Raw genomic sequence first — 23595 nt, 5'->3', positions numbered from 1 at the left:
TGAGAGGATGAATTGCGGCAGTGAAGTTCACGGTAAGGATGAGATTTTGAGTAGAGGAATTCCTGTTCACTGAAGGTCATGCGTCAGAAATACCCTTTTCTGTATATCAGGCTTTAAAAGGACAACACCTCACTTCCTGGTCTGAGCTGAATCTGCTGTGAATTTTCAAAATAACACTGATGTGTTTTTAGCAGTTCAATCTGTAATGGTTAAATCTGTAGTTAAAAATCCCCAAAGCCCAACAACAAAAACAAGGCTATCATCCTGTAGCTGTCTGCGCTTAGCCCGTCTGCTTGTGGTTTACTTGCAGAAAATTTCAGTAACAGAGGGATTGCTTTATTTTCAGGAGTGGGGGGAAAAAACTATTTTTCCAATATGATCTGTTCCTATTTTTCTTCACACAAGCTCTGTGAAGAGGGAATATAAAGTACTTTTTAGTTTTAATATTTAGTTTATTTGCAAACCATTTCATTTTGTGCTTGAGCACAAAGAGCAGAAAACAAAACGAACTCAGAGAGAAAAGGGAGCAATGACTATATTTTCTCCACCCCTTGCCAAAAACACTACAAAGAATGGAAAAAATGATGTCTCACTTTAAGCCCCAGAACTGGTTAATCAAAGCAGTCGATGATCACACACACCAGGTAGGAAAAAAACAGTTTTCTATTGATACTGTACTTATAACCACTACCTCTGGCAGCCTCAGATGGAAAACAGGAACCACCATGCTTCTGTCAGAGGCCTGCAGACTGAAGGAATCAACCCTTCAGTAACCCCCACAAAACACACCGAGCAAAGGTGCAGGAAACCTCCTAGTGGGGAATTACTGAATAACCAAATCAGCAAGGACAGATCAATTGCCTAACCCCCCTCTGTCTGTATTTGGCCCATATTTGGACACATGATCACCTGAGGATGAGGTATTGATTGGGACTGTAGGTATCGGAAGAGCCTACACAATTTTGCATTTAATGTACTAAGGCCTTGGTGTCAAAGATATATAGGAGCAGAGAGTTCCACATATATAAGCAAAGTTTATAAATCATCCAGTATGGAATAATTTAGGTACAATCCAATAACCTTGCAGTACTTCTGGTGAGCATATTGTTTTAGCCAGGTTACAGCATCACACTACACACAGATTGATGCGTTAAGACCACAGAGGATTGTATATGGCCTGTGATGATAAACTTCTCTACAAGCATTTCAGCAACAATATCAAGGCTCATTTATCAGGGACAGGCATTTCTCTAGGGTAATACTGAAGTATTTCAGATGTTATTTATTTTTTTAATGTTGCAATTACGTTCCCAGTTTTCCTCTTCCCTCCTCTCCCCGCTCAGGCAATGCTACCTAGCGGGACTGATAGCCCTGCCAGCTTCGATTCACACTCTCCAGTAGAAAACAAGGGGGTGAGGGAAGAGGGAGGACAGAACTTTACCCTCTTAAGAGAAGTGCTCAGTTCCAAGTCAGATCTCCAGATCACCACACAGATTTCAAAAACTCTCCAAACAACAGTCTATCCTTGTGCTTCATGTTACCTTGCAGGAGATTTTCTCCTGTGTGAGACCTTACCATGAGTCCCCTGACTGCCCTGCCTCACAGAGAGGGGCTTCACAGCCCACAGAGTGACCCAAGCAAAACTAACCAAGGTATCGCTATTTACTGATCATCATCATGAGCTAAAAGAGGAGCAAAAGTTACAGAGTGTACCTCTTCACTCATCCTTTATTCCGCAGATACTATGGAAAAGGAATGGATAAATGTGACGCGCTCTGTTCCTTCACATGCAAGGAAACAACAGGATCATTTAGCCCTAATGCTCAAAACCAGCACAAGGTATTTTTAAAGCTCTATAGGCTTCTGGACTCCCCTTTTGAAGCTGACAGTCTGCAAGCCAAAAATATTGCACAGTTACTTATTTGTTGTATTGTTAAACAAACTGGGAACAGTTCTTTCCCAACTCTTGATCACTGCAGGCCTGGCTGCAGGAAAGGTAGTCATATCTTCCATTTCAAAATTAATTGCTAATATTCAAATAATTTTGACCCTATCTGTACAGTTAAGAGTAAGATTTTGTCTGGTCTTTTCTCAGAGTAGGCACTGTCTGAAGCACATTTATTTTCACACTGAGAACCCAGAGATTCAAAGGACGGTCTGCAAATGTTTCAGAGGAAGTTATCAGTATTTTTCAGGGAAGTCCTGTACACCAAATACTTGAGATCAAGAAGATATAACAGTAAGTCTATACGCTAAAGGAGCTTACAAATGCAACTACCAGCACAGCTCCCCTTTCTACCACCTTGCTTTTCAGTGTTAAGATCGTCCTTTAGGTAAGATGAGAAACACTGACTTCAAAATACTGACCTCTCCCACATGATAATGTCATATGATTATGCAATATTGTCCTCTAAAGATTACTGTATATTAAGGAATATGCCATATTTTCCAGATTGTCCCTTGCATTATTTTCTGAGTGATTTGCATCATTGCATGATGGTAAACAAGGCTCCCCAGGCTTGACAGGAGACTGCCTCCCCCCACAAAGGAGTAACTTCCTTTCTTGCTTGCTAAATTTGGTTTCGCCTCCCTGCGGCCTCCCAGAAGGTGTCACCATGCACCAAGTGAAAAAAAGCTGTCCTAGAAAACAATCCCCTGCCCCAAATGATTATAGCTCAGGATCTGTACTTTATATATTTCCAGGGTGCTGCTGGTCCACAGGCATGGAAGCATTCTTCTCTTTCTCTGGAGCACAAGGAAGGCTCTGAAGCCTCATGATTAATCAAGCATGGTCAGCTTGACTCTCCTCAGGAGGAATGAGGAAACAGAGGTAGAAGAACCTGTTTAATGAAACTCTGAGAACTGAAGCCTGAGGCAGGAGCTTTGGTAGAAGTAAGCACTGTGTCTTTTAAAAGTCTGTCTAATTTTTCCTCCCCTTTGCCTCCAATTTGTTTATAATCCATATATTGGAAGGGTCAATGAACACCCAAGTTCTATTCAAACCACAGAAAACAGAGCAACACACAAATCCTGGGAAAGGTATAATTTAATCAAAATCCCTTTGACTCAGGATGGTCTAAGCCTTCTATACAACATTAGCATAGATTTAATATTTCAACAATAACAAAAAAAAAAAAGAAACCATGCCTCATTTCTGTCATGCCATTAAAAACTGCAGTACCTTTTCAGGTAAGTTTTATTTCTACATGCTGCAATAACCAGATGCAAGAATTTTAGCCACTTGCTCATCATAACAGCAAGAAATTATGAGAGGACTGAATCAGTCTGGCTATTGTATGTACATTTCTCAGTTCATGCTTAGAGCATATAGATTTCCTTGTGTAACTTCTAGAAACTACTGTGAAGAAACAGGTAGTTTTCCCCTTCAGCATGACGAGCAGTGAAGTCTCATTATACCCACCCTTAGTTCAAATAACTCCAACAATGACTGCAGTCTGAATATTGGTAGCAAATTAACCTCATAGGGACAGTAAAGTATGTATTAGTGGGAGAGGAGGAGTCTAATTCAAACATCCTTTGCAAGCTCTGAATCTCCATGCAGGCCATGGTGTATTGAGATATCCATACACCATGAATGGCTCCACTGAATTCAACAAAGCTAAATGTGAAGGGCTTTGCAATTCATCTGGAAGTGAAGCACTACACCACTACATGCTCCTCTACCCAAAGATCTTGATTGCATATTCAATACATTCATCAAAGTGATAGCCACTTAGGAATCTACTGATGAAAAGTACTACTTAAATTTGGCATTATTTTATTCTACATAAGGGAAAAATATGTATAAATGCTCCTTAACATGAGAGCAAAACTAAAGAAGGATTTTTCCTTTTGCCAGTAAGCATCTCATATTCTGTTTTACCCTCTTGATGTCTCATTTTCATATCAGAGTTCTTATTAGTACAACAGACAAACAATGAAAATGTGAAAGTGATACAGCCCCTGTAGATCAGCTTCTATCTTTACTCAAGTGCTGTACATGTCTGTGTACATACAGAGCACTGCTGATGTGCACTGCAAGCAATATTGGCAGTTTAAAAAGCTGACAGCAGTAACCTGATTTTACTTCAGAGAGTAGATCTAATCTTAGGACCTGATCCCATCAGGAACTGAGCGCCATAAATTTACTGGAAATCAAGCAAGCTCAGCATTTCACTGGAGACACTCAGCACCTCATAGGTTCAAATCCATACTTTTTAAAAGTCATTTCCTATTTGTCCTTTGTTTACCCTGGCTTATCCTGAACAGCGAGGCTTTCCGACACAGAGATAACTGTGGAAATGATTACTCTCATATTCTTTGATGATTTCAAAAGGCAGGAAAGAATCTCTCCCCCTTCCAAGGACCACCCAGCTGAAGCAAAGAACATTACTTTTTTCGGGCATGCTAATAAGAGCCAGTAATAACTCCTTGAGTTGCCTTGGCCTTGAAATACCTGATTGAACTTGCTTTTGTTCTCTCTCAGTAACCTGTTTTCCTTCTGTATCTGCTTTCACACAGTTATCATTCAGACAACCCTGAAAGGAAGGCTGCCCAACATCTCCCCTTCCAGTCAACATAACCTCTTCCTATGACACGTATTCACAGCTGTAATGTGTTTTATCCATTATACCTGTCTCACATTTGGATGGAGCCGCTGGGAAACACAGTGTAACAAACTAGGTCTTCAAATTGAGCCTTCTAATGATTAAATATCTTAACTGTAACTAAAGCTGCTACCAGTCTCTCCAGGGAAAAAAAGAACACAGGGGTGGTGGAGAATGACATCTCCTTTCCTAAGTTACTAACAGGAAAGAAAATCCAGAATGAGTTGGACATACATACCCAAATAAATGAAGAGGAATTATTTCATCCCCTCTTACCCTCATGTACTCCAGTTATTCGGAGCCAAAACCGGGGGGGTGCGGTGGTTTTTGGTTTTTTGTTTTTAAATCAGGCTAGCACATGCATGCATTGTCTTCTGTGGCTATATGCTCTGTTTCTGAACCAGGATCCCTCACAGGAGTTTTGATAAATGTAACCTGTCACCATGATTTTTAAGTTCTGCCAGGAGCAGAAGTGAGGTACTTCTCAACTGAGGAGATGCAAACAGCAACTAATGAAACAGTGATTACAAGTACCACCAAGAAAGTAAGGTACAAGAAGGAAGTGGTACTGGAAAAGTAATAACCCTAAGGATAGCAGGGTTAAAGGAAAGTAGCATTGAACCCGTGGGTTTGAAGATGTAAGCCCTGGGACATGAGATCTGAGCTTTGGGACAGATGGTATTTTGAGGCACAAAGGAGTTACCTACCCACGGTCTTCGCTTACAGCTCTTACCAGGAACCTGGTCTGTGAGCAGAGACACTTTCAGGACTGCTGGATACCCCTCCCATACACTCTCTTTTTTGCTGTTGAAATATGTCAGCCTTGAGATGAACATCTAACATACTACATTCATATTTTAGGAAGTGAGGACACAAATGTTAACTTCACACTGAAGCAATGATGACTGATATGGTCTCACATTGCACAGTGGACCTGCCAGCAATATTAACAAACAAATCTGTATTCATCTAGTATTCATTCAATTCTAGTATACATTCAAAGCATTCTATCTTAACAAAGCTCATCTGTAATCAGTGTTACTATTCCAGGAAAGTAAACCTGTGACACCAGGAGAATTTGAAGATAACTAGTTGTATCTGGGCACCATGTCTTCTCATATTTACCTAATGCAAGAAAATCATAGCTTCTCTGCAATCAAAGGTGTCACACTATTATAAGCCTACAGTAAGAAATGAAGCTGAACTGTTAACATACTCCTTTAAACCACTATTCTAATTGAATTTCATGAGCCACATACGTTTGAAATCAAGCAAATCCATAAGACTACATTCTAAGGGCACTGGTTTCTTGCTGTAGATCACTGACCAGTGTATTGCAAAGTCAATAGTAAATTTTGGATGGCTGTACAGAAATGCATAAGTTGTGAGTTTAAAGTCAATTATCATGAACAGATGAAAACTCTAAGTAATTCAAGCCATAAGTTCATCACCTTTGCACTCCAATGCCTTCAGCTTCACGTAATACCACAAAACTGATATTCCTGCCACTGACTACTTTTAGTATGACGAACCTTAACAATCCACATTCTGACATTTTTTTCTGTAGTGTCTGCACAACACCTTTCGGATGAAAAAACTGTAAGTAGAAAGCTTTACTACACTTACAAGTCTAGCTGTTAAATTTATACTGATCAGAAAGCTCAATAATACACACAGTATCAAAAGACCCAACAGAATGCTACTTCTTCACTGTGAAAGGATAGCAATGGGTATGTTGTGTCCTTTCCCACTTCATTTGAGCTCCAAACACAATAAATAATGAATAATTTTGCAAAGCAACTCTGAGTAGCTAAACTGACACCTCCTTTTAATTTCCTCAGAATCTCTCGTCCTCAAATTTGTACAGCCTCAGTTGCTATAATCCACACCAAATTTATCCCACCCAGGATCAATCCTGAAGCATACATAACATGTTAACCCCAAGCCATGTTTGCACATCCGGTGTAGTGACTCTGTGGCTTTTTCAAAACCAGGAACTGCCTTGTGTAAACCACAGGCTAGTAGTTTGCTAGGCAGGCAACACCAATACTATCTCACTGCATCTGTTTTATAAACATGCTCAGGTGTTGGGCTATCAGGCTTTGCTGCACTGCACAGCTGCTCCACAGCACACACCAGCTGCACTTACTCCCTCTTACACAACTCCAGCTGTAGCATCCTAAGCTTTTCTACTGCTAGTAACAAAGGCCCTAAAAATGGAAAACTAAATGTTCCGTTTCTTCAAATGAGTGACCCAAATGGAAGTCCTCTTTCCTCTGAACTTAGTGCCTGAACAACCAAACAACAAATACTTCAACTTTACATTTTGTCTGCTGTTGTCTTCTACTGTATTAACTACAGTTATGGGATTATAAATGATACACAAAATCATGAGTTAGGATGACAACTTTCAAAGGTGCTCAAAACAATTCGTTCTACATTTCAGAGGGATTTGAACATCCAACTCTTCAGCCCCTCTGACAGCCTGTGTAGGTAGGCTCAATACCAGAGGCACTCAAAGTACATGCATGCAGGATACCTCTACATGGTAATTTTTTCACTGTAACAGTAAAGCTGGCGCTACCCCCAACTAGTCATCCAGAGAGGCAGCCCAGCTTCAAACTACTGACTCTGCTTTGACAGTCTGGAAGCCTGGTTTTATAGATCCATACCTCTACAGAGAAAGCTCCAGTGTCAAGAACACAGCAAGATGGAGGCCCTGCATTTCTGTTTGTTCACTACAACTGAAGGATGCACAATAAAGTGGTTGCAGAATTAAAACAGAAAAACCAACCAAATTCTAAACCCAATAGCCTGCAAAAACTATGCTACAAGAAGGAAACAGAAATGTGACGGTAAGAATCCTTCTTTTAGAAAAGGAGAATAAGAACAGTGATTGACAGATGAGGAAGAAGCTGCAAGACAGAAAGATAGATATCTAAAAGGTATCAGGCAGAAACCTTATTTCAGTAGTCTAAGTCTCAGCCCCAGTCTCCCCTCTGTAAAAATGAGGATACTGATATTTTCATTGCAAAACTCTGAGATTAAAACCATAATGCTTGTGCCATACTTCTGGGTGACATGGAGGAATACAGTTTCTCCATCCATTACACTTCCTCTTAGGAATGCTGTGAAGATGACTATGCTCAAAATTCTCCAGGCTCAGATATTTTGATAATGATTTTCGTTACTACCTAAGAAGATAACGTCTATGTATCACTACATGTCAACCTGAAGCAGACAAAGGCCTCTTCTGGAACCACTGATATAAAAGGCTGGACTATTCATTTTATAAGATTTAATACCTGAATTATGAGTGAATGCCCATCCTATCATTTCCCATTACTGACATCCTCATTTGTTTGAAGAAATTATGTGAATAGAAATAAAGGCAAAAATTACAGAAGAGAGAGGAGATAACATGTTATATCACAAGTAGATGGAGGACAACTAAGTATGTAAAAACTTGTCTGACCAGTTCACAGCATGCAAGATTATGATGAAGTTATTACACATTATCTCACAGCTCCCTAAAACTTCAGACCATAAAGTAATCAGGATCAGGAACACTTTGTGTACTGTGAAAATTAATTCACCAACCTCACCTGTTACCACAAACACTAAGGAAAACCAAGCAATACTGATGACAGCCATTTTTATGTTGTGACCTGTTCTGACATTTTGAAACTATTATTTAAATAAAGCCTGCTGCACATATGATCTTCCTTATTTGTGCAATCTGGTCTATTACAAAGTGGCTTCAGTTTGTTGACTGTCTGTCTGTCTTACATGTTCCTTGGTTTGGCACACAACATAAGCTTCAGCCTTTTTCTCTGCTGACTCACGTGAATAAAAACATTCTCCCTTAACTACTCAGACAACTACTGCTTCCCCAAGGGCCATCAAATACATTTGTAAAAGTTGCAATAACACACTATCTATTTCTTTTGCATAATTCTGTTCTGAAAAGTATAGACTTGTACTTTGTTATGCATTTTCTATGGCTTTTGCACGTCACTTCTATCTTGATACACAGGTCCAAAACCTCTATAGATCTCATGTTGTAGTTTATGACCTTACTACCCAAAAGTGACATAATAAGTTTTCTTATTTTACAGAGTAAGCTCCTCCAGAAAGAAACTATTAATTTTCTCTTTCTGCACAACCTAACACATTGTGAGCGTGAACAAAGAGAAAGTAATAACTCCTACATTCAAAACTGTCACCCTGCCAGAATGTATGCATCCATGCTCCGAGGTGGTTTCAGCACTTCACTCCTGTCTTACTGGGGATATCACTAGCATCAAGTACATTTTCATAGGTGCATAAAATGTCTCCAAGACTTCACATTATTTGTATTTGATTAACCGTGCATAAAGCTTACATATAGGGGTTCTGCAGACCAGCACACTGCTGCTGGGAAGCATATTTTACTTGCTAGTCTGCAAATAGGGTGCAGGGCTGATTGACAGTTGCTGGAAGAGCTGCCAACTTTTGGGCAGTTGTACAAAACATTCGGCCTGTAATTTGTCTTACTGATCACTGCCACAATTATGCCCAGGTCCCAAACAAAAGAAGCCCATACAGTCCAGTGGGAGACTGCTGTAGAGAGAAGAGGTTTCACCAGAGCTGCCCCCATTTCTCACTCTGCCTGCATTCCATTTCAGTCAGATGCTTTTTTTGACCTCCATCTTCCAGGAACAGCATAAAAGACAAAATGACATCCTCACACTTCACATCTGATTTTAAACCTGATTTTAAAAACTGTAAACTCTGGATTACACTAAGGATTTTGAAAGCTTTATGGTATTAATAACACTGATACAGCAAAACAGTGCTTGGCTGGAGAGTGCACACATTTTAAACCAAATATAACAGTTGGAACATGTTAGAGCCTGTCAGTTTGACGTCCAGAGTACATTCAAACAAGTCTAGAGATCAGTTTCATTTTATTTGTTCAAATACCCAATGATTTACTATTGTTTTGTTAATGAAGTATCAGTCAGAAAAAACAAAAAAGTTAAGGTTTGGGGCCTGTTTTGGGGTTTGGTTTTTTTACTTTAAAAACACTCTGAACAATACCACATGTGAGAAAATACGTACGTACCAAACTGAAGAGAAGGCTTGTTGGTCAGAACTCAGTTCTGACCAACGCATTCACAAGCAGTTCACAATGCACTCACAAACTCATTCATAAACAGTTGAAAAGCTGAGCTTACTACAGATAAAACACTGAAAAATAATCACTGATGGAAAGACAGCTGGGTAACACTTTCAAAAGACTGCTGAATCAGGAGCATAAATTCTTCATGGGACTTCGACACATCTGAAAAATTTACAATAGGCCTCAATTCTGAGAAATACATAAAGTGCAGTATTAAACATATAAGGAATTCAATTGATGGTCTCCCTAACTCAGCTAGTAGCACAGAGGAATCACTATGTATGCAACTAAATGATACACTTACTCTCAACAGTTTCAGCAACAGGGAACACCACTCAAAGAAATTCCCATTAAAGTCAATATAGGAACATCAGCTTTGAATTGCTGTGCAAGACAACTTACACCTTGTCTGCCCTCCAGTCATTAGTATATGACACACACTACAGACTAAACTTCTTATGTGTTTGTTTAAGGTATATTGGTTTTTGCTTACTCACACATTTACTTGCCAACAAAACTAACACAGAAAAGTTTCTGCTTTTTGCACTGCACTGGGCTATGACAAATGGAGGTCAGCTGTACCTGATCTCTTTTTTTACACTATACTACTGTTGTACAGTGAACACCTTTCAAAAAAGGACTGGGATCCCACAGTCCTACTAAATGATATATACAAGAAAGTAATACGATATCCCCTACCCAAGGTATCTTCCAACAAACGGGCAAAGCAGACACAAAGAATGAGTGTAAACTGGCAAGGAAAGAGCACCTAAAGAGATAGGAACTTGTCTGGGTCATGGTGTCCAGGCTGTTAATGCACCACGGAATTGTTAAAAATCAGTTTAGTTGAATTTGTATTTTAAAACCTTTTACATGGCCTTATAAAAAATGCACATGCAAAGCTACCTTCTAAATATGACCATTAAACCAATATTCTTTTTAAAGTAATGGACTTTACTATACATATATATATAAAAATAAATAAAGTATTGCATAAAGGTCATCAGAAAGAGCTACAAGGTTTTGCTCTTTAGGTGAAAAGCACTGTCACTTGCTTCTGATGCAATGTGAGCATTCTGACTATTCTCTGACTACAAAATCAGTATGAGGTGTTAATAAAACTTCTTTCCTCTCTCCTCCTCTCAGAGCCTTGACATGGCTCTGAGAACTTGCTGGCACAGAGAGTAAAGGTGCAGAATAAAACTTAACAAAGCTTATCACAGCCCAGTGACATCATTACATAAGATTAACCCTATATATTGTGTCTGTATTTGATTATTGTACTGGTAGTGCTCTAACCCAGCTACTGATAAGGAAAAAAAGCTCAAATGTAATAATACAGTCAATACTAGCTTTCATGGAATTATACAGAAAAATCCTGTAGTTCCCTAAAAGTGGATGATCCCAAATATTCTTAAAGCTATATGGGATACTCAGAAATAACTAGGAATTTGAGAACCATGGACTAGATCATAAGGGCTGTCCTTCTAAACCTGTAAACTCTTTGAAGAGAAACACCACATCATGCAAAGCATCAGTATCTCCAAACATTTCCAGCAAAATTTCCACTATTGCCTCTCTCCTTGAGGTTTTGAGTTAGGGACACCAAGCAAAGCTCAGCTGATAGGCTGCTGCTAAGCTACCACTTCAGCCTTTCACACTGGTAAGCATTTTCCTGTTATTTCTTTTGGCTGCCCCAATCTGCCTTTCTTGACTTGTGCTTGAACTGTAATTTTTGGAAGACAGAAACCATAATTTCACTTTATATAAAATAAAAAAACCAAACAATACTAGGTACTTTCTGTGATGAGGAGTCCCTGAAAATCCCAACAGTCAGTACCAACTAAAATTTTACAACAGTGTTTCCATTGCTTGGAATAATCCAGTTTTCAGGGACAGATCATGTTTCTTCAACATCTCACTGACTCTGCTAAAACCAGAGCATTTTGCTTGAAGTTCAAAGCTACCATATTACACTTCTTCCTTCAACCACTTCTGTAGTATAACTAACTGGAAACTCAGTGCATCACTTCTGATTGAAGATTAACTGTTCCAACAGCCACCAGTCTGATCAGTTAGTTCCCTGCTGCTTGCAGAGAAGCACAGTGGGGACATGCTCTGGGTGACAGCGGCTGGGCAAATCCCATAGAGCTTCAAATACTGAAGATGCTTCTGAGCCCTACTAACATGAGGAGCTCACTGGTCCACCAGTGTGACAAGAAGAGAGAAGGAGTTGGAGTGGTAGGACTAACAGCAATATGGATATATAGGAAGTAATAACAAGAAAAATTAAGGAAAAGTTAAACCAGCCAGCCAGGACTTGAGGACAAGGTGATAGCAGTGGATTAAGGAGAAAAGAAGTGGGCCATGAGGTCAAATGTTCAAGAGGTGCCAATGGTTACAAGGAAGGAAAAGGCAAAGAAACTCAAGAGGAAAAGAAAAAAAATTACAAAAAAGAGATTCCTCAATAAATCCAACTAGAACCACATAGGAAAGAGAACAAAGTGGATGCAGCATGAGTGATCTTTAGCCTTTCCTTTTCCAACACATTCTCCGACATCATTTTCAAAGACTATGGATCAATCTCACCTTGAAATAAAGGGAAGTTGACAGATGCCGCAAAGACTTATGCGATGAGTAAATATGGTCCCAGCAAGAAAACTGTGCTTGGAATAGGTCTGTGTAGAGATCTATAGCAGGACATTTCATTCACGTAGCCTGCTACCATTGCCAACATCAAAATCTTATGCAATCCTGTAAACGTCACCCCATCATTTCTTGACCATCTTGAAGCCAGAACAGATAAAGAAAGATGGGGAATTGGCAGCATGAAGACAGAACAGATAATAAAGAGGAAACTGAAAGAAAACAAGGAAGGAGAAAACACTACTCTCTTGCTGGCTTTTAATCTGTGAAAGAAAGCAAAGCAATTCCAACCATTTCCTCATCTCCTGTACAGAGTATGCATCAGTCTTCCCTTCATGTCTCCACCACCATTACATCTGCTTCATTGCTACCACATCACTATCTAAAGATACTTACAAATATTAACATTGACAAAGCCATATATTTTTTAACGACATTACAAAGGCCAATGTACTGAAGAATGAAGAGTTCTAAAATGCATAAGAAACCCTCACTCCCCATGATAAGAGGCTTTTTACATATTTACACTGTAAAGTACTGAAAGATACTAAGTTGGAAACACTAAGTATTAAGTTTGCCCACTCTTCATTTAAGATACACAGATACAATGGGGGCTCACTGTTCAAACAATGAAGACGTGAAATTTATTTGGTAACATCTAGCCATTATTCACGCTTTTTTGTTCCTGCCTGTGATGAAACTGCCCAGCAGGACACAGAAACAACCAAAATGATTCTATTGTCTGGAACAATTAAATCAGCTCAAGTTAGCCAATATAAGGCAGAAATGGCTGCCTGCAAGCCTCCAATGGAATCAAACTTTGCCTTTTTTAATTCTAAAAGAAATGGTGTTTCTTTACTTCTGTTCTTCAACAATTCAAGCCCTACAGACTCCAGTGGGGGAAAAACTCTCAGAACTGTGTAGCATTTCTCTAACACTGCTTCCAATAAAATAAATGTTAAAACTCCTGTTATATTTAATGGGACCATGCCAATATCACTAGCTTTTTTCGCTGTGCTATTCAGAAATATGTGAAATCTTGGCTTCTGTTAAATCACAGCAATGATAATTTAAGATTTTTTAACTCTTAGAGGAATGTGAGAGGACACTCAGAAATCAACTTTACTAGCAATTCAAGCTACTGACTGTGAGTAATAATCAGAGTAGATAATAATTCTGCAGATGTTCTTACCTCATATTCATTTGCATTTTGCTTTACTAAAATATAGTGCAAAGTACGTAACTGCCACAAAAGTTACCCAATCTCTAGAATTTTTTATTAGCTTTACAGTTGCAGTTTCATACTAATATTGCTGAATATACTTTTAAAATATTCTAGTGACTGCCAGCCAAATAGGAAAGCAGTCGCTTACAAACACAAGGTTAAAACTTTTTGTCAGCCTTCTGTAATGACCACTTTGCCCCCAAATGGTAGAAACCCCTGTAACTGCTACAATTTGCTTGATTCAAAAGGGCACGCAAAATATCCCCATTCTTCAGACCTTGCTTTGTCTAGCTTGACAAAAGGGTTGGTTTGGTTCCCCCCGCAAACGGGCAGTTTTCCAGTTTTTGTCTTTGGACTTCTGATCTTATTCCATATCCAGATAGTTCCACTCCTACCCTTCCATGTGGATGGAGGGAAAGTCTATTCTCAGTCCTCTCTGACCACAGATTTCCCATTACTTGCATACCTTATTGTTTCCAAAATCTCTCTTAACATGAACTGTAGATATCTTTCTCTTACAGTCTAATAACTGGGGTGAGAGAAGGGAGATTAAGGCAGTACCAGGCAAAGCAGAACTGAATTAAATCAGCCAATTCCAAGCAGAAAAGCCCTCACCTCTAATTTTTTTACAAATCATATTTGCAGCCTCCCCTCAAAATTTGAAAACCCCCCAAAAGTTCATTTCAATGGAAGTATAGTTAGGGAGTGGAAACTAATCACTCTTAGATGCCAAGTCCTACAATTCCAGCTTAAATAAAATCCTCATTTTGGCAGTATTTAAAGAATTCTGGACAGGGAGGGCAGAGATTTAGTTTTGATGGCTGAGGAAAGCAGAAACCAGGCTTGCATGTGCAAGATTTCCAGAAGAATAATAAATCAGTAAGAGTAAAATAAAAGTAAAGGATGTTGTTAAATGTTATTTATTCTCAGTTTTCCCTTGGAACACAGGCACCAACTGAGGAAAGAATTTAAACACATGCCTGCATGAAATCCAGTGAACCCAGCAAACCCAGTGAGATCAGTGGTTTACTCACAACCATGAAGTTCTGCTTAGTGTCTATGGAACCACTTGAGCTGGAATAATGATACGCATTGTCTAAAAACTGGTGCAAGAAGGACATGTAGGAATCGTTTTCTCCCTGCTTAGACATTTCTTAACGTCTAGCTTTGAATTAATACCTATGAACTGGACTCTATTACTGGTAAATTTGTTCTAACAAATACTTCTACAGAGTTCAGTAGAATTGCTTTCACTATGTGGAACTTCATATAGGTGTTGGTATTAGCAACAACAGGACGAGATTCTGATCAGTCATGGGATCAAATCCTGACCTACATGTATGATAATTCAGTGCTAAGTGAAATGCATGCTCTACTACACATTTTTCATGCCCTGAGCAATTTTTTTCATGTCTGAAGTGAGACTTCAAAAGCTATACACTGAGCAAGGCAGGCAAAAAAAAAAAAAAACAAAACAGGTCAGTGAGCAACATACAGCCTTCAACTAGTCAATTTGCCTATGCCAGCTCATCCCTGTCTCCTACATGTGTAGCCTTCTGCTGTTGCCAAAAGGGCAGCTGGAGTATGTGGGGTAGTAGCAACTACTTGTTACCCTCCTCCGGGTTTCTCTCCGTGCCTTATCTCTTCCTTTCCCCACTCTGCCCTTTCTCTCTCCCTGCAGTAGCAATTGCAGAGGCAGCTTCTTCCCCCCTCTACTGCTTCTCAGCAGGCTGCAAAGCACTGCAGGTAAGCAGGAGCTGTTAGGAGAGAACATTTCTAGCAGGGAGTAGGAGTAGATTATGCAGCTGTAGAAAAGGATTGATACGAGATAGTGGGTGACCTGTGTAGTGACTGTACCACGTCCCCAGCAGAGAGGGAAAAGACAAGGCGCAGGAGGGAGACAGGCTGGGGGAGAAGGCAAGGAAGACCCCTACCTGCACAAAGCGCTCTCCAAAATCTCCCATCTTCTCCTGACAACCGCCCACCCTCACAATTCCACTGAGTCCCTGTGAAACCCTGCCGATCCCCTGTAGCTCTCTCACCCTTGTCCCCCAAGCCTGACAGACCTTGCTCAGTGACAGCCTTGTCATGCAGAAACCTATCAAACAGGAAAGCAATTTCCCTTTCATTTCAACAAATACTATTCTGATAACAATGCTTTTCAGCAGCCCGTGAACCACAGTTTAGATGAGATGTAAAGCTTTCACAAGCAAAATCCTAGGCCTTTCAACACCATCAGCACAGATAAGTTCAGGCAGTAGATGAAAATAAAAATGAAAATACACTGCAGTCACACTCTGCTAGCCCAATGCCAACCTTCAGTAGTGTATGGCACAAGCAGAGGTTAATGCGCAGGGTGACCTGCACTAAAATGATGACGATTCCACTCTCTGTCTGCCAGCTACAACAGATCACCTGCTGACTGAAAGGAGTTCCGATTTCAGCAACAGAAATGGCATTTAAAAAAAAAAAAAACAACAAATAAACAAACAAAAAACAGTAAAACTCTGATAAGCACCTAAGTAGTCTTCCCAGTTAATTCAGATTAGAGGCGCTGGAAGGAGACTGTTCTACTCCTCACATCCATGGACAGCTCACAGCACCAAGGACTCAGAAGAGTTTTAATCCCCACCCCCCACTATTGCCTTTTGGGTGACATTCAGAGCTCCGTCAGCCTAAGGTGTCTAACTGTATGGACTGCAACTTAAAGACGTAGTCTTTCCAATAGGAAAACTTCTTCAATAGTATACTATAAACATGACATAAAAATATGTAACTCAACAGTTCAACAAGTATGTAAAAGAGTGTACTTATTCCCCATGCCATTTCCCATAACTCATCATCAACTTGTTATTGAGATATATTAATTCATAATAAACTTGCTTTATGCAGTGGTGGCACAGTTGCATGACTAACTTCACATTGATAAAATGGAAATATGAAGGGATGCTTTTAAAAAAGTATAATGTTTTAAATTTAGATCTTAAGAAGCAGCACTGAAGAGAAAAAAAACAGTACGGAAGATATTTAGGATTAGCAAAGAAAAGCTCACTGAAACCTGTGTTTTATTTTTTTCCTGACAGTGTTAGGGATTTTTTTAAGACAACAGAAAATTAAACTTTTTTCATTAACGTAAATATAGCTGTAAAATATTTTCAGTGGAAATAGAGGTTCTTCTTGCTAAATGTTGTGATGTCCTGAACTGATTTAATGAGTCCTGCTACTCTGCCTGCAAATGGATTTCTTAGGACGACTCAATAGGTTTTCTCGTGTACAGCCAGGCTAATGGCTAAGACCCTTAGATGGTGTCTTTGGCATAGGTCCAATCACACTGATTTCATCTATTGTCAACTCTGGAAAGTGGACTTGAACTCAGAACCCAGACTACCAATCATCCAAACACATAAACATTGATTGTGCTAATTCACAGGAGTGTAACCACAAGGCTAAATATCAACGGAATTTTCCTTCCTGATCTCAATTCTACTGATTAAAATGTAGCTGCATTACCAACTCAAGTGCAACATTTACATATGCCAGATGTGAGAAGGCTAAATAAAGACATACTTTATTATTACCTGAATAACCTAACTCAAAAAAAAAAAATATAGCCACAGCTTTCATGTTACTAGTTTGTTTTTCAATCAGAATTTGCAAGTTGTTTATTGTTCTGTATTTCATATTTTTCAAAGTGTAAGTTCACCAACATTCTCTCGAATACTCTATGCCATTCTGTATAACATTTTATGTACTTACAGAAAAGCCTGTAATGTCGTAAATCCAAAGCTCTCTTTAAAACTGCAGTGTAGCCATGACTGAAAAAATCTGCAAAACTGACACTTTTACCGTGCTATGTCTGTATTGATGCACCACTGGAAAAGCAGCCATCTTTTTAATTGTCACTATACCTTTTCTAGAAACCCAAACAAATATTTACATTGATCATTAAAAAAAAAAAAAAAAGTATATATTTTGTTTAAAAGCTTCTATCCAGTAAAATCTGAACCACTGTTTTAGGCCACAACTTTGATTTTTTTAATATATATATTCAGGAAGTATACATATTATAAGGTTAAAAATAATTTTTACAACTGCTGAATACTCTGTAGATAAAAGGAACCAGAATGTTGCATATTTATCTGACTTGTCCTAATACAATAGACGCTATCATGATTTCAAGCTTTGTACTTGTTTATCATCGTGTTTCCACTGTAACCATGGCATCAGTATATAGCACAGGCTTAACAGTGAGAAAAATACCCAGTATTTTCCTAAAAAACTCATCTCTTAGGAAAAAATACAAGGATTTGCACAATGGCAAAAACCAATCAAAGTAGGTGAGCTGGCTAAAGAGAGAAAGTTTCTTTTTAGGGAAAAAAAAAAAAGAACACTATTTCTTTGCAAGTCTTTTTCGCATTTTGGACTTCTGACAAGAACCTAGAAATATATTACAGGATAAGTGCAGATACTACAAATGTTGAAATTTCCTTACAAAAATACATGCAGCATTATACAAGATCGAAAGTATTAAAGCTATTAATATATTGACAAGAGCTGTTCTCAGCACATGAGCATTTTCTCAAACCTGTTTAAATAGTGACAGTCCAGTCCTACAAAAACTGTTGCATCATTCTGAAGGTAAAGAGGGGCAGCAGTGCAATTACACCAAACATGCGGTAGCCAGTTCAAACTCTCAGGATTGCTTAAAGGGCAACCCCCAGAATGGCATAAGGTGACCTTACAGTCTCCAAGAGAGCTTCTTAGGTTGCATTTATTCGATATTTCAGACAGTAAGGAGGAACAGGTTCCTGTGACTGCTGCTTTTAATTTGCTTGTTACAAAGTTGGGAAAGAGCACTACAAAAATATCTGCCTTAAATGCCAAGAGTGAAATGAAGGAATTAGTCCTCTTATTAAACAGAAGAAACTGACTGCATCGTACCAGCAGGTCTTACTCTAACCTTGGTTTAGGCCACGTGCACCTTCCTTGCACTGCGAAACCCGTTCACTTCATAGACGACTTCTCTTTTTCAGGTTTTAATATAGACTCCAGACACTGATGAAGATGCCAATAAATCTATTTACATCACTATGGACTCTATAGAGATGTCATGGCCACAGGCCTTATTTTAACTCAGTGAAATCAGACAAAAAACCAATGTGATTTTGTAAGAGCCAGTTCTCTGAAGGTCCCTATCTATTAACAATTCAATAAACGCACTCAGTGTTACAATTACAGTGACACGTTCAGTAAACAGGCAGATTTTGGAAAAGGTAAAGCACAATCCTACAAATACTTGCCTCTGCACCAATTCTGTGATACAGGGAGGGTGGTATACACTGTGTATTATAGGTACTGCACAAACACAATCCAAACTGTGAGGATTTACAACACCAAACGAGGTAAGCGATGCTTCAGAAGCTGCATTATATTGAGCTGACCAGTTACAATCCACTGCCATGTCCTCAATTCTGTCACATCAACAGACAGCAAGCCTACTCACTCCCTCATCTCCTCCCACCCAGTGAATGCTGGACAGCAATGAATCCTGGTGCAATAAAACACAGCATTTATCTGATTCAGCTAAGTAGTTCCTACCAAATCATGTTTACAATGGTCCTCAATCTGTTCAGTTCCACTGTTTATCTAGGGAACATGTTCAGATGTTTGAGTTCACCTTAAAAATCAGAGCCAGGATGTACCCCAGCACACCAGCCCCACCAAAACTCAAACTTGGCATCTGCAACCTGCAAGGTCCTTGCAGATTTGGCAACAAACTCACATGTACCACACGCAAAAAGAACATATGAAATTACTATTCTTTCACTAAAAACCTGTGATAACATCCTTATCCCATTGGTCTCAAAGATGAAACTCCCTCTGATTTCAGGAAAGCCACAACTTGATTATCATTCAATCCAGCTAAAGGACATCTGCAATACTGCTGCATTTGTCTTTTCCTGATTTGGCTATTTTGCCTCTGCCTATCACCCAGTTTTACCATCTGAGCTTACTAATGTGTAGCTTTTATAGAGCATCAGAATGATCTAGATCCTAATTATCATGATGTAATATATGTAGCAGAGGTGAAAAATATTTTAAAGTTGTAAAGATAAAAGTTTTAACAGTAAAGTTATTCAGCTCTTCATCAGCATAAACAGAGCCTAATTCTTTCACGCCTTTCCATCATTCTGACATCTCTTTATACCACTGCATTAAGTAAAGAAGCCCCAAAGAATACATGAAACTCAGAGCTATTAACTCTCGCTATTTTTACTGTGGTCCTGGGTTCTTTGTCTGTTTGCCAAAGAAATATTGCCCTGCCTAGTATCCTTGACCATAACAAATAAATACACAAAAAGATGAGCATACACATTTCAGAGAGCTGGTCAAGCAGGGCACATTTAAAATGAGAAGACGGTTACTATTGTTTTATTATACATCTTATTTAAAAGATATATCATTTAACTGTTTAATTGCAGAAATGTGAAATGTGCATATTCATGTTTCCTGTGTTTCTTTTTTTGTTTGTTTCATTTTTCCATGTTAAATCACAGTACCTGAGAATGTCAGACCAAGGATTTTCCAGGTTTTTTATACTCTGACTGAGGCATGTTAGCTTCTGGGTCTTTAAGACACCTTAGAAGCTGTTAGACACGTTGTGTATAAAGGCAACAGAATTTGTCTGGTTGAGGCCAAAATTCACCAGGACCCTTTTATCAGTTTCAGGCATTTGAAGAAGCACTGCACTAGCTCTACACATAAAGGTGTAGATCATCTGGGGGAGGGAAGGAGGAGCATAAGTGTTGATGCAGTGAGCTTTCAAGTGACATGAAGACCCCGAAGTGTCTCGTATCAGAGGTCAGATCTGGATTTTTAAGGCTTGTCAATGCCAGGCTGACCAAGAGTATTCACACTGAAATAATGAACTTGGTCTAAGTGCTGGATCCGGGTTTTGCGGTAATGTTCTGTATGGATGCATTTGGTTGGGGTTTTTCAAACACAGTAAGATAACTAGAGTTGTATTTATGTAATGTAATTTCAGAAACTGAAGTGGTAATTATACATCTCTTCCTTAGATTCAGCATATTTTTCTTTCCTCCCTTGCCTGTAGACCACATGCATTAGATACACAGTAACCATGACTATCTGAGTATAACAAAGCGTGGAAATAATGAAAAGCCTTCAGAGCCATTACATGCCCTTGGCAACCTAACTCTGCAAGACAGATGTTGCATCCAGAAACACTGCCACTGAAAATCATATGTACATGTATGTATCTACAGCACGAACACTCACCCAGTCCTCGAAGTGGCGGCTCCCGTTCTGCAGCAAGTCCTCAAACTGTATAGTGCAGTTAGCCACAAAATCATCGTACCCGATGGGGGCATCATGGAAAACAGCCATCTCTATCTTCCTGCCATTACAAACGTCGGTGACAAATTCATCGTTCCAAGCAGGACTGTTGGTCTTTTGCTTGGTTGAGGTCTGCCCGATCCTGGAGTCGTCCACATTGAGGGCTATGTAAGGGTCCAGCAAAAAGGTCTGCGGCCTGGGACCCACCGCATGCCTCAGCGACCACGCCGTGGGTTTCAGATTCACCGCCTCGCAGATCTTGATTTTCAGCAAGCCATTGAAAACCACCATGGCTGGACGGCTGCACTTTTCCCGGGATTAAACACTCGCAGGACGCAGTCGCACCGAGAGGGAGGGAGGGAGGTCTCACCAATAAATAGGAGGGCAGGTCTGGGAGTGGGGGAGCAGGATACAGTGCGGGTCTCTTCGCCTTGCTGCTTCTGTTACCTTTGATTATTTAGCCTTTGCTCTTGCGACACCCAGTGAATACATTTATTTTCTTGCCCGTGTTTCTAACGGAAAACAAGGGAGGGGGGCCGCCGGGGAGGGGGAGGCGTCCGCGGCTGCAGAAACCCCCGAACGCAATCAAAACCCGAGCATAACCAATCCTTGGGGTGAGCAAGAGCCTTCTCCCTTCACCTAGACCATAATCCTGGATCAGACTTTGCAGAGGAGGCAGAGCCGCGATCGCAGGCTCCTGCACACGCCAGTCCTGCCCGTGCGCCGCACAACAATACACACACACACGCATACACACACACACACACACACACGCACCCACACACACAAATCAGAAACACCGGCCGACCCACCAGCCCTGCCTACTGCACAGCCTCCGCTCAGCAAACATCCACCCGGGGACCTTCCATCCGCGCCGAAGCCCGGAGCCGCCCGTCCTGTGCCGCCTCCTCCCCCTCCGCCGCCGCCGCCAAGGCCGAGGACCCAGCGGAGCGACCCCCGCGCATGGGGGGGCGACGGCAGCGGAGCGGGCCGCGCGGGTCTCGGCAGGCTCCGGCCGGGCGGCCGCCGCCCTGGCGATGGGCAGAGCCGCCTCCCGCCCCGCGCCCGCCCGCCGCCGGCCGCTTCCCTCCGCTCCGCGCCGCGCGCAGCCCCAGCCCGTCTGCCGGTGCCGCTCCGCCGCTCGCTCCAGCGCAGGAAATGCGCAAAAGACGTCAGTGTGTGTGTGCGTGTGTGTGCGCGCGTGTGCGTGTGCGAGCGTGTGTGGTGCGAGCGTGCGGAGGCAGCCCCGTCTGTGTGTGCGTGCGTGCGTGTGTGTGTGAGTGCGCGCGCGGGTGTACAAAGTTTTGCCTGTGGGGGGAGCAATGCGGCCGCCGCCAGCCGGGAAAACGCGCCGGGGGCCGTGACTGCCGGGGGCCGTGACTCCCGCGGGCCGCCCTCGCCGCGCCCGCCGGGCGGCTTTCCGCGGGGGCCTCTGCCTCCCCCCTCCCCGGCCTCCTCCCTCCTCACAGCATAAAGCGGGGAAACACGCCTGGAAAAACCACCCCCGGCCGCCTTCCCCCCCCCGCCCCACGGCCGCTTTTATTAACGCGCTTGGTCACGGAGATCCTGCCCCCGGCCGCCGCGCGGCGCTGCCGTTACCGCCACGGCGACTTCCACCACGCCGGGCGCTTCTGGCGCCGCGGGGCCGGCCGGCCGGCGGACGCCCCTTCCCGCAGGGCTTTCTGCCCCCTCGCTCTCTTCCCCCGGGACCCTTCTGCCGCGCCCCGGCCCGCGCCTGACGGGCAACGAGCCCGCCGCTCCCCCCGCTGCCCCGGCACCGCCGCCTGACAGCGCCGAGCCCCGGCCCGCGCCGCCAACCGCTCCTCGCCCCCCCCCCCCCCCCCCGCCGTGGCCCCCGGCCGCCGCCGCCGCGGCGGCAGAGACACCGCTACGTCAGCGGGGGCCGGGCCGGAGGAAGAGTTTCCCCGCGGTGTGCGAGCGCCGGGAAGTGCCGTCCGCCGCCAGGGGAAGCGGCCTCCCGGCGCCCGCCCCGCCCGGCCCGCGGCCGCCCTTCCCCCGGCCGGGAGAGGCTGCCAGGGGGTGCCGGCCCTGCCCGGCCCGGCAGAAAGCGCCTCTGGAACGGCTGTCTCCCCGCGGCGGTGGGTCGCTGCCAGCCCCTTTGTTTGCTGCGTCTCACCTGGCCCGGCGGAGCCGGCCCGTGCCTGCCCCAGCTCAGCCCCTCGGCGCCCAGCGCTTCCCCGCTGCCCCTGGCTCGGAGCTGGCGCCGAGGAGGGGACACCGCCGGGAGTCAGTCGCCACTGCCCTGCAAGGGTACTGAAAAGGGAAAAAAAGCCTTCTGAAAGGGCAGAAGGGTGTACTTACTATGTTATTGAACGTTATCTACACCTCGTGTAGGATTCCAGTCATTGTCATCACCGTGGTACCAAATACTGTGTTAAATAACTGGGAAACTGTGCAGCCTGGCTTTCTCTTCCTCAGAACAAACGTACTCGGGACCTAGATGGTTTCCTTTGGTGTAAATTACTACTGCCTTATTTATTTTTAGTTACTGATCTTGCCAGTCTTTTGTGAGGATGTCATTGGAAAAGGGATGGACTTTGCCCGTCGGTGGGGTTTGAATTCACTGTATTATCACA

The 23595-nt window shown here is 42.1% G+C and overlaps 1 protein-coding gene across 2 annotated transcripts in view; it reads right to left on the bottom strand.

Annotated features, from left to right (window-relative positions):
- The window catches only part of PRKCE (protein kinase C epsilon), a 309344-nt gene extending 287297 nt beyond the window's left edge, over positions 1-22047 (bottom strand). The window contains exon 1 of one of the 2 annotated variants that reach the window (XM_030036001.2): positions 20942-22047. In XM_030036001.2, coding sequence (XP_029891861.1) covers positions 20942-21289 — 348 coding nt within the window. In that variant the 5' untranslated portion in view covers positions 21290-22047. The remainder of the gene's footprint in view (positions 1-20941) is intronic. The other variant, XM_030036000.2, reaches the window with a different exon arrangement.
- Positions 22048-23595: the final 1548 nt, after the last annotated feature.

The sequence above is a fragment of the Aquila chrysaetos genome, chromosome 13, assembly GCF_900496995.4.
Source record: "Aquila chrysaetos chrysaetos chromosome 13, bAquChr1.4, whole genome shotgun sequence".
NCBI lineage: Eukaryota > Metazoa > Chordata > Aves > Accipitriformes > Accipitridae > Aquila > Aquila chrysaetos.
Note: the sequence above shows the minus strand (reverse complement) of the source record. Positions and strands in the feature narration are given on the sequence as shown.